The sequence below is a fragment of the Ammospiza caudacuta genome, chromosome 3 (assembly GCF_027887145.1).
Source record: "Ammospiza caudacuta isolate bAmmCau1 chromosome 3, bAmmCau1.pri, whole genome shotgun sequence".
NCBI lineage: Eukaryota > Metazoa > Chordata > Aves > Passeriformes > Passerellidae > Ammospiza > Ammospiza caudacuta.
In genome coordinates, this window is record NC_080595.1 from 119,210,671 (window position 1) to 119,229,096 (window position 18,426).

Consider the following 18,426-nt stretch of genomic DNA (forward strand, 5'->3'; position numbering starts at 1 on the left):
GGATTCAGGGGAAAAGAAGGGCTTTTCAGTCTTCAGCACCTCACACTCCATCAGCACTGCTAGCAAACAGTCCAGCCCCTTGAAGCCATTTATTATAATGGTTAATAGCTTCTGAGAAATAAAAGAATTAAAGACACTCAAAAATATATTAAGGGAATTGCAGCAGTTAATAAATAACCTAAAATACACTTTCAGGAAGATCTTTGATCAGATACTTAGGTAAGGCAATGTAAAAATACACTCACAATATTTGGATAGGTAATCTAAAATACACTCACAGAAGAAACTTTGGAATTAGAATATTTGAAGAAGAAGAAGTGGAAGCCAATAAGTTAAAGTGACCTGCCAACCCGTTAGGATCAAGCCAAGTATAACAGTTACTTCAGCTAAGTCATGGAAAAACATGCCAAGGATAACAGGAAGAAGACCAAATTAGGAAAAGCTTAAAATTTAACTGAGGAAGACCAAGAATTCCCAGAAGACTCCGCCTGCCTATGAATATGCATGTAATAAATGATGTAATCCTTGTTTAAAATTGTATAAAAACCCGCTTTTGCGGTGCATAATTTAGAAATCCATTTCGTGATTTCTCCGACGCGTCGTAATAAAATACCTCCTGCTTATCTGACTTAGGCTGAGTCTCTTAAGCAGTTGTTCTCGCCTTTTGGGGCAAATTCGGCATCATTTTCTGGCGACCCAGATGGGACCAGACAGGAGATCCGGGCCCTGAGGTCCTCCCGGGCCGGGTCCGGGGTCGGGATTCTCTGGGCGCCCCTGACGAATTTTTGTCAAGAAGAGACCCCCCCTGGACTGGCGCCTTGGTGGACGGAGGGTTCCCTGCATCTCCTGCTTCAATTAAGAGGTATTTTAATTGTTTATTGGTTTTATTGGTAAGGAAACGGGGGTCAGACGTGACCGCCCGAAGGGAAAGCTGGGGGACGCCCCGGTAACGAATCCCATTGGGTTGCTAGCATTGGTTTGCCAGGGTTGTTGCTAGCATTGGTTTGCCAGGAGATTCCCGGCATTGTTTTTGTAAAGAAAAGGACAAAAGTCCTGCTGAAAGAAGTGTTTGTTTATCTTGGTATTTTTTGGTCTGTATGGGAAACTGTTTTAACATTGTGCTTGATGTTGTAATACTGTGAATTAAGGGTTAAGAACTGAAACTGCTATCTGAAGAGGTCTGTCAGCCGGTGATCTTTTGTGTCTGTTCTATGTGTTTGTTGCAAAATCTTACAAAAAAAAATATTTTGCTGCTCTCTCTATAATTTTTAGAAGAGAATAAGTTGATAGATATCCGGAAGAAAATTGTGACCTCCTGCAATTGTTACACTGTCTACGGTTGCGATTGCACGAATCTGGCTAACCGGTGTCTCACGGTCTGTAGGTGACCTCGCGTGACCAAACCCGGTAACAGTCTGTTCTGATATAGACCATAAGGTAGGAATTCCTTTATAAAGGTGCGCGTGTATGGTTGAGAGTGAATAAGATGCAGCATCGCTGCGACGCGAGAAGCCAGGACAAAAGCGACTGAAAATTGTGTGTGAAGTGTTAAACCAACACAGGGAATAACTATGGGAAGTCAACAGAGTAAGGACGTAAATATGAAAACCCCCTTAGGATGTATCCTAAAACACTGGAAGGACTTGGGAGGGATCCCGGGGGGAAACATAAGTAAAAAGACACTCCTTAAATATTGTACGCAGTGGTGGCCGTTGTACAAGTTAGATGACAATGAGAAATGGCCGCCGGAGGGAACAACTAATTATAATACTATTTTGCAATTGATGCTTTTCCTTCGCCGACTTAACAAATGGGACGAAGTGATGTATGCTGACATGTTCTTTACCCTAAGAAATAAACCGGAGTGGCAAAAAGAGTGCGGGGTAAATGTAGCACCTCAGGACCCCAAGGGATAGTGGAAAGGAGAGCGAAATAAGCCTGTGGGAATACCATCCATTCGCCCCAGGACGGGAAGGGCCTCTTCCCAGGCCAAAGGAGGAACAAGGGGATCCTAGCCCCTTAAAGGAGCTGGAATGATGGTGGAAATCTAAGTTTGGGCACAGTCCTCAGAAACTAGATAACACTTGGGAGGAGGATAGTCCATTAAAATCGGGGATGGACAAGAGGGAAAGCAGCCCGCAGGGACCAGATAGTCCACAGGGGTCGGGAAGCTACAGGGATGCTGACAACCCACCCAGATTAGAAGTTGAGAGGGAAGAAGGCAGCCCACATGGAACAGAGAGTCGAGGGGAGACACGCAGCCTCCCCGAACTAAGTCCATATGGGGATGGTAGTACACCCAGAAGTGGAGGTTTTGGGAAATCAGGTACCTGTAGAATAGAAACTAGCACACCGAGGACTGGGGATAACTCACTGGGAGGCAACGTCTCTAAGCTAAGGTATAGTGAGAAGAATGACACTGAGACATGCGAAAGGGAGGCAGAGAACAACTCACAGAAGCTGAATATAATAATTCAGATAGAGGATAAGAGAGATGGAAGGGGAACAGAAGATGAGGACAGTAGCCCGGAACAGGATAGGCGCCGGCAGATGCGGGAAGAAAGGCGACAGATGCAGAGCGAGGCGCGGCTGGACTGTGTAAACCATGCCAGGGGGGTAGTAGGAAAAGAGTTAACAGAAATAGAAGGTGAAGATGAAGAACAGGGAAAGGGAAAGAGAAAAGAGAAGAGAAAGAATAGGGAAGACATTGAGGCACAGGAAGATCCTGGGGAAGGGACTAGTCATTCGTATTATACCAGATCTGTGGCACGGAGGGAAGCAAAGCAAGAAGAGGAACGGAACCATACAATAGCTCCTCTCCGACAACTTATGCCAATGGTAGGAGAAAGGACCAGGGTAAAGGTACCGTTCTCCACAAGTGATCTGAACAATTGGAGGGATGAGGCAAGGAACTTCAGGAGGAATCCAGAGGGAGTAGCGAAGAGGTTTGAATTAATGGCAAAGAATTTAGATATTGATTGGGAAGATATAGAGGTGATGTTGTCAGAATTGACAGATACAGAAAGGGAACTCGTATTGGAAACAGGAAAACGACATGCTCAAGTATTATCAGGGAGACTAGAAGATAATTTCCCCAGCAGTAAACCAGAATGGGATCCGGGCAACGAAGAGCACTATCGACGATTGGTACAGTACAGAAAGCTGATAGCGATGGGCTTGCGTAATGCGATCCCTAAGGCTATCAATTGGTTGATGTTATATGACATTAGGCAGGGAAAGGATGAGACCCCGTCAGAGTTTTTGGATAGACTTAGGGCAGCCATGAGACAATACACACCCCTGGACCCAGCAACGGAAGAAGGGAAACAACACCTGTTAGGATTAATGATGGGACAGAGTAACCCAGACATCAGAAAGAAATTGCAAAAGCTTGAACATCCAGAAAATAAAAACCTGGAGGCCTTGTTGAATGAGGCATGGAAGGTATATAATAATAGAGAAGTTGAGGAGAAGAAAAGGGAGGACAGGAGGATAGCTCGAGTAGTGGCTGTGGCAGTGGCAGCTCAGAAGACAGGTTACTCGGAACCTGGAACCAGGGGTAGGGGTAGAGGCTACCCGGTGAGAGGGGGAGGAAGGTTCCAACCCCACCCAGCTAGAGTAGGGCCAGATCAATGTGCATACTGCCTACAGACGGGACACTGGAAACAGGAATGCCCCCAGTTAAAGAGAAGGCTAATGGTCACCACTACCACCACACAGCAAGAAAGTGAATGAGGGGGACCGGTGGGCCATACCCTAGCAGACCCACTGGTTAAAATGGAGCTAGGGGAAGGTAAAAAGGAATTGGACTTTTTGATTGATACGGGAGCAACCTTTTCAGTTTTAAATCAAGAATTGGTACCTAAAAGTGATGAATTTGTACAAGTTGTGGGAGCAACAGGCCAACCAGAAAAGGCTTACTTTTTGAAACCTATCAAATACAAAATTGGGAAACAAATGGGAATACACCAGTTTCTGTATTTGCCAAATTCGCCAAAACCTCTACTAGGGAGAGACTTATTAGAAAACTTGGGAGCTATAATAAAGTTCAAAAAGGACAGATTTGAATTTCAAGTAAAAGAAGAACAACTGATTACAGCCCTAAGCCTAACAATCAGTTGTGTGAAACCTAAACCTGAGAATCACAATTTTGAGCGAGTCCTGAGCGAGGCATACCCATTAGTATGGGCTACTGATATACCTGGAAAATCAAAACAAGCAGCACCGATTGTTGTTGAACTTAAAGATGGGGCAAGACCGGTGGTAAGAAAACAATACCCTTTGAGAATAGAAGACAGGAAGGGGATTGAGCCCATAATCAAAAGGTTTTTGGAACTGGGGTTATTGGTAGAATGTGAATCGGATTTTAATACACCAATCTTGCCAGTAAAGAAACCTAATGGAGCTTACAGACTAGTTCAGGACTTGAGAGCAGTAAACGAAATAACCAAGATATTACATCCTTTAGTTGCTAATCCATACACGCTTTTAACTAGACTCAAGGATAATTTGACCTGGTTCACTGTATTAGACTTGAAAGATGCATTTTTCTGCCTTCCCTTAGCTCCCGAGAGTCAAAAGATTTTTGCCTTTGAATGGGAATCTGTAGATAAAGGAAGAAAGACCCAACTTACCTGGACGGTATTGCCCCAAGGATGGACAAACTCCCCTACGATTTTTGGGAATCAATTAGCCAAAGAATTAGAACAGTGGGAAAGGCCGCTGGGAGATGGCACCCTTCTGCAATACGTAGATGACCTTTTAATAGCAACAGTGACAGAGGAAGAATGCATTGAATGGACTATTTCCTTGTTGATTTCCTGGGTTTAAGTGGATACCGAGTCTCTCAACAGAAAGCACAGCTGGTGCAAAAAGAAGTAGTGTACCTGGGATACGAAGTCTCCAGAGGACAGCGATCCCTGGGAGCAGCTAGGAAAGAGGCCATCTGTCAAATGCCCAAACCAGAGACGGTGAGAGACCTGCGCGCCTTTCTGGGAATGACAGGTTGGTGTCGGCTGTGGATCTACCAGTACGGGATACTCGCTAAACCACTGTACGATTTGTTGAAAGAAACTAAGGATGTTCTAGTTTGGACTCCCGAGGCAGAAGAGGCCTTCAAGAAGTTGAAGCTGGAGCTAATGAGGGCACCGGCTTTAGGTCTCCCAGATGTATCAAAACCATTCTGGCTGTTCTCCCATGAACGACAAGGGATGGCCCTAGGAGTCCTGGCACAGCAGTTGGGAACACACAAGAGAGCTGTGGCCTACTTCTCCAAGCGACTGGATGAAGTAAGTAAAGGATGGCCAGGCTGTCTGAGGGCAGTGGCTGCAGTGATAATTAACATAGAAGAGGCCAGAAAGCTCACACTGGGCCAAAAGATGACTGTGTTAGTATCTCACACTGTGTCAGCCGTGCTGGAACAGAAAGGCAACCATTGGTTGTCCCCATCCAGATTCCTAAAATACCAGGCCATCTTGGCTGAATCAGATGACGTAACCATTCAGGTAACTAACATTGTGAACCCAGCTTCATTTCTGGAAGGGAGAGCCCTAGCAGAACCCATCGAACACGACTGCCTGGAAACAATTGAAGCCGTCTATTCCAGTCGCCCAGATCTCAAAGAAGAGCCGCTCGAAGGTGCGGACAACTGGTTCTCAGATGGCAGCAGCTTCGTGAAGCAAGGAGTAAGAATGGCTGGCTATGCAGTCACCACTACAGAAAGGGTAATTGAGTCAAACCCCTTGCCTGCAGGGACTTCAGCTCAAAAGGCAGAGCTGATAGCTCTGACCCGAGCCTTGGAATTGGCAGAAAACATGCAAATTAATATATGGACAGACTCTAAATATGCCTTCTCTGTTGTACATGCTCATGGGGCCATCTGGAAAGAAAGAGGACTATTGACTACACAAGGAAAAACAGTCAAACATGCAGAAGAGATTCTGCGATTGCTAGAGGCGGTCCAACTCCCAGCACAAGTGGCCATAATGCATTGTAAGGGACATCTGAAAGGTAACACTATACCAGAGATAGGGAACAGGAAGGCAGACACAGAAGCTAAATTGGCGGCCACAAGAAATAGGGAAGCGGAAATAGCGGCCCTAATACCAGGGGAGCTGGATATCAATATCCAGCCAGATTACCAAGAGTCAGATCATAGATGGATTCAAAGGAATAAGGGCAAAATACTAGAAAATGGTTGGGGTCGATTAGAAACAGGACAGTTAGTGATACCAGGAAACGTGATGTGGCAGTTTGTGAAGGCAGAACATGAGAAGGCCCATTGGGGCCTAGATTCGCTTTACCAATATTTGCAGACCAGAATAGCAGGACCGAAATTATTTACTACTGTAAAACACGTTACGTCCCAGTGCGAGCGGTGTCTGAAAAATAACCCGAACACAGGAACCAAAGTACATCAAGGAGCCATAAATCGAGGTAAATTCCCAGGTGAAGTATGGCAAATTGATTTTTCTGAACTCCCAAGAAAAGGGGGGTTTCGGTATTTGTTGGTAATAACTGATACATTTTCTGGGTGGCCTGAAGCATTCCCTTGTAGGACAAATAAGGAAAGAGAAGTGACTAAAGTACTGTTGAATGAAATTATTCCACGGTTTGGGGTACCAAAGAGCATTTCTTCGGATAGAGGTACACACTTCTGTGCAAAAGTGGTGAGAGCAATAAGCAAAGCATTACAAATCAAATGGCAACTACACACACCTTATCGTCCACAGGCCAGTGGGCAAGTGGAAAAGATGAATCATCTCATCAAACAGCAAATTGCCAAAATATGCCAGGAGACTAATTTGCAGTGGTATCAGGCTTTGCCTATTGCTCTGCTTAGGCTGAGAGTCAAACCAAGATCAAAAGAAAAGTTAAGCCCATTTGAAATTTTGTATGGTAGACCTTATGCTATGCAAGTTGTAAATGGGGACGCTATAGACCAAATCGGTAATCAGTATATTTATGATTATGTAATTACGGTGGGGAAACAGTTTGATAAGAATGCTACTGTGGTGATAGGGCACTAACCTTCACACCGATATTACGTATTTGCAAAAGGGTTGCCAACCATTGATACAGCAAAGCCTTAAGGGATGGAATGCATGGCTAGCAACAAGGTCTCATCATAGAAGAGCACAAAGAGATCTAGGTGGATGGATTGGCACTGGATTTGGTATATTAAACACGATAGATCAAGAAGTATTAGTGAATAAATTAAGTACCGTCACGTCGAACTTAGGAAAGCTAAAAATGCCCCTCAGTTCATCCATGCTCACATTAGCAGAAACATAATCACTTGTAGTAAAATTACTAACCATGGTAGCAAACCATACTGAAGAGGATTTTTTGAAGTTCGCTAACTATACAGGGGAACTTAGCAGAGAAATTGCACTAGCTATCCAGTGCCCTCAGACACAACAATGGGTACAATCAGTAGCGGCAGGAATAATGAGAGAAGGAACGTCAGGTATATTACCTCAAGAGATAAGAGAAACAATACTAAAGGACAATCATACTACACAATTTGAGAAGGACCACCAAGCCTGGTGGCAATTAGTAAATTTCACTTATGAGCCTCAACAAGAACACATTGAAGCCTATGTCCTCACCATTAGTGCAGCAGAGGAAAGAGCTATCTTTCCTATCCTCACTCTAGGGACAATACATCAAGATGTTATTGTCAAGCCCATAGACCATAATGTCTGGGCTAGTTATGATAATACCAAAAATAGGTGGCAATCGGTTAGCACAGAAGCATGTATTCCTAGAGGACAATTAGGCTATGTCTGTGAAAACGCTGTAGTAGAAGCGGAAGATCTATGTTTAGATGCTGAAAATAGTGTATGTACCTTTGAAATGCTTCCGCATAATAGAACACGATCACAAGTTTATTATATAGGGAATGGGTGCGCTTGTGTGAGGACAGCTTGCGATAACGTCACCATAGATAATTGCCAAGAAAAGACTAACAATACTAACTTTTGTGTATGCAACTTCACCAAGATAGTAGGTTGTGACTTTCATTATACTGTCCCAATAACTACTCAACAGCTAATTAATGCAGATTTTGACCTATATCAAGAGATACCGAAATTACAAATAGGGATGGACGTCGAAGTCCTTAAAGCAATGCTCACACATCCTAAAGTAAGGGAATTAATACAAAAGGTAAATCAAACAACCAAACGAATGGTATGGCAGGTAGAACATAATTCAGAAAAATACAGAATGTCCTGACTAAAGTAGAACAAGTAGGCCAGCATCATTGGTGGGATATCTTTGTAGGATACTCCCCAACAGCTACACAAGTCTTTAACTATCTGGTGCACCCAACGCTAATAATAATCATAGTTCTGTTACTATTAACTCTTACAAATATTTGCATGTGGTGGAGACTGAGAATTATAATGAGAAGAACCCAAATGATCTGGGCTATGGTACGAGCATATCAGCGCCCTACAGGGTTAGAATTTGACGAAAGAATTCGTAAGTAATAAGAAAAGGGGGGAAATGAAGCCATTTATTATAATGGTTAATAGCTTCTGAAAAATAAAAGAATTAAAGACACTCAAAAATATATTAAGGGAATTGCAGCAGTTAATAAATAACCTAAAATACACTTTCAGGAAGATCTTTGATCAGATACTTAGGTAAGGCAATGTAAAAATACACTCACAATATTTGGATAGGTAATCTAAAATACACTCACAGAAGAAACTTTGGAATTAGAATATTTGAAGAAGAAGAAGTGGAAGCCAATAAGTTAAAGTGACCTGCCAACCCGTTAGGATCAAGCCAAGTATAACAGTTACTTCAGCTAAGTCATGGAAAAACATGCCAAGGATAACAGGAAGAAGACCAAATTAGGAAAAGCTTAAAATTTAACTGAGGAAGACCAAGAATTCCCAGAAGACTCCGCCTGCCTATGAATATGCATGTAATAAATGATGTAATCCTTGTTTAAAATTGTATAAAAACCCGCTTTTGCGGTGCATAATTTAGAAATCCATTTCGTGATTTCTCCGACGCGTCGTAATAAAATACCTCCTGCTTATCTGACTTAGGCTGAGTCTCTTAAGCAGTTGTTCTCGCCTTTTGGGGCAAATTCGGCATCACCCTGGAGGACACAGACAGTCACATTTTACAGGTCCTGTCTCACTTCAGCTTCCCAAGGGACACTCTGAGAGGGAGAGGGAAGGAAACAGGTCTGGTCGGACAGCCTGCTCCCAGAAAATCATCCTAACCCTTAAGCACTAAATAGAGCTGTAAGAACTTCCCAAAACATTGATTTCCCTGCAGACTGAGGGCTTAGAGTGGCACTAAGTTGAAGCAGAGGCTGGACCTGTCATGAACAGACAATATAAATATAAGAGGTAAGAGCCACTCAGACAATTCCATAAAACATTCCAAAATCCATCTCCTGGGATATGATAATCTCTGGGGTTTTTTTAGTATTGTCAATTTTAAATTTTCTTCCCAGGTTTTTGTCTTTCCCTTGGATCCTTTTAACTCTTGTTTCAATTTATCATTTTGGTATCGTAGAGACAATTTTACAATACCAATTCAATTTATTTCCTTTATTTCATTTCTCTTATTACCATTTTATCATCTGTTCCCTCCATTGCCGTGCAAACTTTAAACATAGTGCCAGTGCATTACAAATAATACTTTCTCCCTTTTATCTTTCAGCAGTCCCCATTTTTCATCTATTTTCTCCTACATTTTCTCGCACTTGTACCAGTTATCTACTGGCCAAAGCTCATCAGTTTCAATATGAAAACTGTGCCTTTGCAGGTAATCGGCCAAGCCTTTTGTCTGTTTCTCTAAATTGTTTGCCATCCTGTCTTCAACTATGCCAAAAATGTCATGAAACAAGTGGGAGCTTCAGGCAAGCTCTGCCTTAGCCTCAGATTTTTGGCAACCTCTTAAATTCAAGAAAGCGCTCTGGCCCGCAAGTTCTAAGGATGGCAAATCAAGGCAATTCATAAAATCAGTTATTTATTGAACAGACAGGAGATAACAGACAAAAGGTCTTTACTACACAGTATAAACAAGGAAGAACTACTAGTAGATTACATAAAAGTGCATATCACTTTTATGTAATCTACATATTTTAAAGCTAGCAAAAGAAAGATTATTGATTAGGGGTCAAGTGGAATTTGGCACCAAATGCCATTGTTGTACCCAGAGTCCTTTCACTCACTGTCCAGAGGAGTAACTGCAATGCAGGCTCACTTCTCTGGAGAGAAACTCCACACATTTACAGGGGATGAACAGAACATTTCTGCTTTGGGAAAGTTTGGTGTGACTTTTGTAGCTTTTACATTAAAGTGAGGTGCCTGTCAGTGAGAAATCCAGCTTATCTTTCCAGGTCTCACTCTCGCAGTAAGATGTTCATTGTCAGCCTGGAGCGTTCATCCTGTGGCACCAAACCAAGGTGCTATGAGACAGGTTGTCCTGTTTGAGTCATTTCACCATTTAACAAGCAGCTGATGAGCTCTCCCGGGGGTGAGATGTGCTCCATCCCTCCTGTGGGTGAGATGTGCTCCATCTCCCAGGGGTGAGATGTGCTCCATCTCCCAGGGGTGAGATGTGCTCCTTCTCCTGTGGGTGAGATGTGCTCCATCTCCCAGGGGTGAGATGTGCTCCTTCTCCTGTGGGTGAGATGTGCTCCATCTCCCAGGGGTGAGATGTGCTCCATCCCTCCTGCAGGTGAGATGTGCTCCATCTCCTGGGAATGAGATGTGCTCCATCTCCCAGGGGTGAGATGTGCTCCTTCTCCTGTGGGTGAGATGTGCTCCATCTCCCAGGGGTGAGATGTGCTCCATCTCCCAGGGGTGAGATGTGCTCCATCCCTCCTGCAGGTGAGATGTGCTCCATCTCCTGGGAATGAGATGTGCTCCATCTCCCAGGGGTGAGATGTGCTCCATCTCCCCCAGGGGTGAGATGTGCTCCATCCCTCCTGCAGGTGAGATGTGCTCCAGCTCTCCCGGGGGTGGGATGCCCTGATCCAGGCACCTCTGTGGATGATGCAGAGCTCCTCCCTTCCCAAGCAATCCGTTCCGTACCGGGTCAGGATCAGGTGTGGCACTGGCCAAAGCTGGCAGTGCGAGGGGGTGTCAGGCTCTGCTCCCTTCCCAGCCCTGCTCACGCCTCCAGGGCAATGTGGCAGCGCCTGCAGAGCTGGATGCTGCTCCAGGCAGGATGGCAGCTCCTCCCGCCCTCTCACTCAGCACCATCAGGATTTTTAATGCCCCTGCTTTGACCTTTTGTTTCCTTACTGACCACATGAGAAAACCCAGCAAATCCTAAGGAATCCCAGCGTGACAGAAGGACAGATTTAGGGTGGTGTTAACAAACTTTCTGTTTGGACACCTGTCCACAGGTTCCTACATGCCTTGTGCCACCACCACCACCCTCAGTGATCTCCAGTGCCCTGGAACAGCTGCCCCAGTGCCAGTCTGTGCCAGCAGCAGCTGCAGCCAGGCTGAGCAGGGCCATTGGGCTGCACAGGTAAGGACCCTCCCCTGGCTGCTTGCACCTGAGTGAGACCCAGCTACTAACTGAACTCTGGATATAGCCTCAAAATGTGATAGAATCAGACCTTCAGAATGGCTCCAAGGGACAACAGCTCCAGTGGCAGCTCTGTAAGGGACACATCCTTGTCCCAGCCCTGGTTCACTGACACACACACAATAAATCAACAGTAACAAGGAATTCTTGCTTGCAGAATTCCTAGCCCTAACCCTTGCCTTTCCTGCCTGCAGCTGTGGGAAATTTGACAAAATATGAACGAATAACCTTTGCTGAGGGCAGTCACCATACCAATCCTTCAGCCTTTGCAAGATTTTATAGTGAATGGGCCCAAATTGAATTCCCAAATTAAACCTTCTAACAAGTTAGAAAGATACTGGACAGTAAATCACACAGGTTTAAACGTCTGCGCAGGGCTTGCAGCACGACCAACATTAAACTGTTTTAGCTGCCAGGAACCTAAACTGTGCTTCCCAAGGTTTCAGACCCTGGGACTATCAGTTGCCACCTCTGCCCTTCGTTTGTCTTTTTCCCCTTGAGAAGTTGGAGAGCTGCTCCCAGTTTTCTTTTTAGAAGCAGCTCCAAAATATGAACAAAATAAAACATTTCTGACTCTGGTGAATAGCCTGAAGAAGAATGATTGAGAATGGAAAGGATTATAAGCAAATAGCTATTGTGGGTGGGGCTGAAACTATGAGTGTGAAGATTGGTATAAATATCTCAGATTAATTATGCTGCAAATTCAGATAATTTTGCAGATAATGGAAAATTACCAAGATGCAAGAAAAATTCAATGACCCTAAGTAAATTACATTTCTGTATCTGAAATGTAAAAAAAGAAATTGATAAAATATATGAAAAATGTAAAATATTTAAATATAGTTCAAAATAAAGGTGTTTTTTTGTCTTTTTATAGGCTGGGATTTTATTATAAAAATATAATTATAAATAATATAAAGATAGAAATCTAAATATAGAAATATATGATAAATACATAAAGATATCTATAAAAATATAAAATATAAACAAATATAAGTATTAGAACTAGTTATAATATATAAGGATTATTGTAGTATATTACTATGTTCTTATATATATTATATATAAATATATCAATATAAACTAAAAATGAAAAAGTTAATATAATTATAAAAATATAAATATAAAATATTTAAACACCATTTAAATAAAGGTATTTTTCAATTTTGGTTAGAGGCAGGGTTTTTATTTTAAATACTATAAATATTATAGAAATATAAATATAAGTACGGAAATATATCACAAATATATAAATATATATATAAAAATACACCCGTAGCAGATTTCTGTTTGCTCTGTGTCTGTGAGAAGCGGGCTGTGTACTGGACAGGGAGAGGCGCTGTTGGAGAGCGGCATGGGCGCCAGGTGTGAGTGTGAGGATGATGAGGCTCGGAGCAGCCCAGGTGTGAGTGTGAGGATGATGGGGGCTCGGAGCAGCCCAGGTGCGAGTGTGAGGATGAGGAGGGGCCGCCTCCTGCCGGGGCCGGACTGTTTTAGGGGGAGGCTTTGCCTCGGCTCCCTTTTGCACGGAGCTGCTGAGTGGAGGGGTTTATGGGGCGCTCCCGGCGCTGTCTCGTGGAAGGGCTGCGGGAGCTTCTCACAGGGTCGGGGGGACACCTGGATCCGCGTTTGGGTACGCGGAGCATCGCTTAAAGGAGGCGCCGAGGGACGAATCTTTGTGCCGGGGAGCAGCAGCCGAACAGGTGAGCCCGTGTGGGTTTGGAGCGGGGAATTTTCTCCTTCCCCTTTGCAATTTCATCTTGCCAGTCCCTCCCCGGTTCCCCAGGAACAAAAATGGAGCTTATGAAGACAAAACGAATTACGGAGAAGGAAGCAGCTCCTCTTCTTTTATTGTCTGCGTTTGAACTGAGGGGATCCCTCTTGACTTGTGGTTTTAAGGGTGTTGATTGCGGGAAAAGCTGCCTTTTCCAGGCTGTTAGGGGTATCCCGCAGGTGACAGGGAATCCCTGCGTTCTATTCTAAGGGGAATGGGAAAAGTATTCTTGTGGTGTTATGGGTTTGATTTGAAGGCAGCCACCACATTTTCATCACCCTCGGGTTTAAATGGAGGAGGCAGCCCTGGTGTCCCTCCTTTTGAAGGGTTTGAACGGAGGTCGAAATCGCCCTTTGCCATCAGTCGAAGGCTTTCATTTGAGGAGCGCCCCTTCTTTTCTGCTGTCGTAGGGGGTGAAATTGGAGGGGAGAACACATTTCTTTGCCCTTGTTGGAGTGAGGTGCGCCCCGTCTGCGGCGTCGGTTTCGGGGTTGGCTTGCGGGGAGCCGCAGCTCCGGCAGCGTTTGCAGGGCTGCAATGGGGCTGTGCCGCTGCATCGGAGGGCGCTCGTCGTGCCCGCGGCCCGGCCCGGAACGTTCCCGCTCGGGAGCGCTGCCGGCACGGCCCGGGCGGCTGCCGGGGCGCACGGGGGATTCGGCGCGGCCGGGCCGGCCGAGGGCGGCGGTGGCGGAGCCGCGCCGGTGCGAGCCGAGGGGAGCCGGGCCGGGCCGGCCGAGGGCGGCGGAGGCGGCGCGGGCGCTGCTGCGCCGGCCCGGGCGGTGCCGGCCGCTCCGTCCGCTCCGGGCGCGGGGCCGGGGCGCCGCCGGGAGCCCCGGGCCCGGTGCCGGCCCCGCGTGCCGGAGCAGCCGCCGCAGGAGCCGCTTCCCTGCCGGGAGCCGCGCTCCGTCCGGGGCCGGCAGCGAGCGCGGGGTTCGGCCGCTCAAAGCTCGGCGGTGCCGCGGCTCGGAGGCGCTTTGGAGGCGTTGATTACGTGGCTGGGTTCGGTTTGCAGCGGGCGTACGCTAAGGGATGCGGTGTTCTTCCCGAGCGGCACGGTTCTCGGTGCCGGTAGCGATGGTAAAGGTTTGTTTTGGATTGGGTTTTGTAGTCGGATTTTTTTTTTTTTCCTGGGTATTATGTTTAGAAGAGCGCGCAATGGTTTTTACGGGTCGTAGCGCGAAGCAGCGGTTCGCATTTTAATTCTGTTGCGGCGGCTTTTATTAGCGTGAGTGTGTAGTGTTTGTTTTGGGGGGCTTGGGGTAGCGTCGTGTCGTTCATAGCCGCGGGTTTTTAATCTCGATAATTGCATGTGTGTTTATCGTCTTCCAGGGCTTTTATTTGTTTGGTTTGTTCGATTGTAGTGTATGTTTTATGGTTACGGGTAATTTGGGGGACATTGTTTATGGTTACGTTTGTCTTTAGTCTTTGTGTTTGTTTCTAGGTGGTATTTTTATTTTGATAGCTTGAGGCACTATGGGTTTATTCTGTTGGGAATAATTTTTTTGTTGCAGATTTAAGTTTACTTGGTTTTTGGTATTATTCTTGTTGTTGGTTTCTTTATTTTCTTTTGTTGTTGTTGTTGTCTTTTAATGTATTTGAGTATTGTTTATCAGGGGTTTTTTTGGGAACATGGGTATTTATATGGTGGGTTTTTAAAGTATTTATTTATTTGGGTAGTTAATTTCTTAGTTTTTAGTGGTTGAGATGTTTTTCCGTTTTTTTAATTAGTGCAGGTTTTAACGTTATTTTTACAGAGGATTGTTTATTCTTTGAGTTAGTGTAGAGGTAGAATTTTGTAGAATTTGGTTTTTTTATTTTTTTAGTAACGTTCAGGATGAGTGGCACTGTCTTGAGTTTAGTAGATTGGTTTGACTTTTTTTAAGTACTTTTTGTAATTTGCTGTGTGTGTTTCTATAGGATTTTCTTTTATTTTGGTTCCATTTTTCTGTCGTGATGAGAATTGTTATTGTAAAGAGTGTTCTTTGTTTTTTCGCTGACACTTGTTTGGCTGTTGGAGATTTCTTGATGTTTTTGGAAGATATTGGTGGGAATTTGGTGCTGTTTGTTCTGTCATTTCATTTAGGAATTGGATTTTAAATATACAATTATGACTCTAACTCTATTGAAACAAAAGAAGTAGATGTGTAGCAATGGGAATGAGCCAATTTTATTTTTATATATTCGGTCAATTTTTAAAATTTAACATGTAACTTAAGTCATTATATGTTTCAATAAGTTATTCTAATTTTAGTAGAGTATTATATATGTTTATAGATATATGAATAGAGAATATAAATGTAAATACGACCCAAACAAAAATACAATAATATAAATATATTGCAACTATATGCAGATATATAAAAATTTTAATAATAAATTGTAAATGTAAAATAACATAAATTGATACAATATATAATACAAGTAATACTGTATATATCTTATTAAAATATTATAGGAAATGGATATAAAATAGATATAAATACGGATGTGATCTATCTATCTATATATATCTATCATTTGTTGTATATTATGATACATATAAATATTTTAAAAAATTTAGGTACTTTAAAATAATGAATGGTTTTGCTTTTTCTTTGCCAAAGCAGGGGTTTTAGTATAAAAATTACAAATAGAAATAATATAAAGGCAGAAATAGAAGTATAGAAATATATAGTAAACACATTAAAGATTTATATAAAAATTAGAAATATAAGGAAAAAGAAGTTGTAGCAGTAGATATGGTAAATAATTTAAAAAATAATTCCCGTATAGTTTTGAATAAGGTGCATATTATATATAGTTATTAATGTAATGCATCGATATAAACTATAAATATAAATTTGAATATAGTCATGCAAGCTATAAATATAAAAATATTTCAATATAGTGTAAAAGAAAGGGTTTTTTTGTATGTATTGAGTTAGAAAGGGATTTTAATTTTAAATAATAAAAGTGTTATAGAAATAGAATTTTAAAAATATAAATATAGAATCAATACATAAAGATATTTATAGAACCACAAAAGATAAATAAATATTATTAGTAGGAATAGACATAATATAGTATAAGGAATAGACATAATATAGTGTATAAATGACATACTGCATCCATGTCCACTATAAATATGCATGTGAATATAAATACGAAAAATAGAAATATCAAATGTATTTAAATATAATTTCAAACAACGGGGCTTGTTTGGGTCATGTCGGGTAAGAGGCGGGTTTTTGGCATTTATTTCAGAGCAGTTTTCGTCGGGGGTCGCCCCTGTTGTTTTTTGCCGCCTTCGCTGCCCGCAGCCCCGAGGCGCGCTGCGGCCCCGGCTGGGGCGGGCGGCAGTGCTGCCGCCTTGTGGGCAGAGCGCGGTACTGCAGCCCTGCACCGAGGGGCCGCCATCTTGGGAGCGGCGAGTCGCGGGTGTCGCGGACTTTTGGTTGACCTTCTCGAGATGGGGGCAGAAATGGCGCGTAAATTGAAGGCCGCAGTCCGTCTTCAGGGCTGCCTGCGTGTAAGACCGAAGCCGGCGCGGCCCCAGTGGGATTTTTTGTGGCGTTTTAGATGTACCCGAAAGGCGCTGTGGTCTCAGCGGCGCCGCGGGCGAGCGTATTTTGGCGGGTTTGTGACAGGCATGTGGGTTAAACGCCTCGCTGTGCCGGGGTCCTGTCACGGCCGCTTTCCCGCCCTGAGGGAGCCGAGCCGGGCCGAATAGTTCCGAAGAGCCGAGTGTGGCCGGAAACAGCCGAGTTTCACGGAAGAGCCGAGTGTGGCCGAAAAGAGCCGAGTTTCCCCGAGGAGCCCAGTGGAGCCGAAAACAGCCGACTTGAACCGAAGAGCCGAGTGTGGCCGAAAAAAGCCGAGTTTACACCAAGAGCCGATGATAGCCGAGTGTAGCCGACACTGGGCGCATTTAGACAATGTGCCGAATATGACCGAGTTTAGCCCAATCGTGACGAGTTCGGCCGAAGAGCCGAACTGAAACGAGTTTAGACCAAGAGCCGAACCAAGCCGAATTCAGCCGAGTTTCATTAAACAGAACCGAACGCCGCCGCAGCGCTCTGCCTGCAGTGCGCCTGTGCAGACGGCAGGAGGCGCTGTGCCTGCAGTGCGCCGGGACAGACGACAGGGAGCGCTGGGGCTGCAGTGCGCCGTTGCACACGGCAGGGGGCGCTGTATAAAGTAAGTATCAAATATCAACTATCTATAAGAAGGGATTAAAAGCTTCATGTCACGTGCAGCAGTAGAAAATTTCAGGCTCCCAGGGAATAAATCGTTTTCTTTAAATCATTTTCGTTTTGGAGTTTTTTTTTTTTACTCCCAGGTATCCTGACAGTTTCTACTGCTGCTGTTTTATTCTAAAGCTAGAAAGATAAACCAAAATCAGAAATAGAAGAAAGGGAAAGGGATAGGAAAGGAAAGGAAAGGAAGCAGGAGAGCAAGAGGGAAGGGAAGGGTTGAAAACCAGAGTGAAAAAAGAAAAAAGAGTTGGAGGGAAAAAGAGAGGGCATTCGGGAGGAGCGGTGCTGCCTCGGGTCCTTCCCCGCCCTGGGGCGAAGGAGCCGTTTGATGCCCGGGAGGGACTGCAGCTCCCGGTGGCGGGGGACGGAGCCGTGGCTGTGAGCCCGAGACTACAACTCCCGGCAGGCCGTGCTGCCGGCGCGGCGTGTGACGCAACGGCTGACGCGGCCCATGAGTGGCTGGCGTGCCAGGCGGCCGCGCGGGGCTGTGCGCGGGCAGCTGGCGGCGCCTCTCCCGCGCGGGACGGCGACGCTGGAGGGGCGAAGCCTCCGTGTGGGCGCCCGCGTGGAGCTGAGGAGCGCGGAAGGAGCGTCCGCCCGGTTCGTCGGCCTCACTCAGCGGTGCCGGGGGCGGGGGCGCTGCCGCCCGCCGATGGCGGAGGGCGAGGCGGTGCTTTGCTGCCGCGGGCCGGGAGCTGCGGGAGCCGCCGCGGGCGAGCGGCGCCGGGCGCTCCCGCGGTCCCGGTGGGGCGGCCGCCCTCGGGCTGGCGGAGGCGCCGGAGGAGCCCCCGAGCCGCAGCCGTCTCCCTCGGGCTGCTGCCGGTGCTGCGGGCGGAGGCGGCT

The 18,426-nt window shown here is 45.1% G+C and overlaps 1 protein-coding gene across 1 annotated transcript; it reads left to right on the top strand.

Annotated features, from left to right (window-relative positions):
- The first annotated feature begins 126 nt into the window (after positions 1–126).
- Positions 127–18,158, top strand: LOC131555506 (uncharacterized). The gene is given in 5 exon segments (XM_058801543.1): positions 127–862; positions 1,273–3,181; positions 3,737–4,816; positions 4,819–6,435; positions 18,055–18,158. Coding segments are annotated over 4 exon segments (3,867 nt in total). The 5' UTR covers positions 127–862; positions 1,273–2,115.
- The last annotated feature ends 268 nt before the right edge of the window (positions 18,159–18,426 follow it).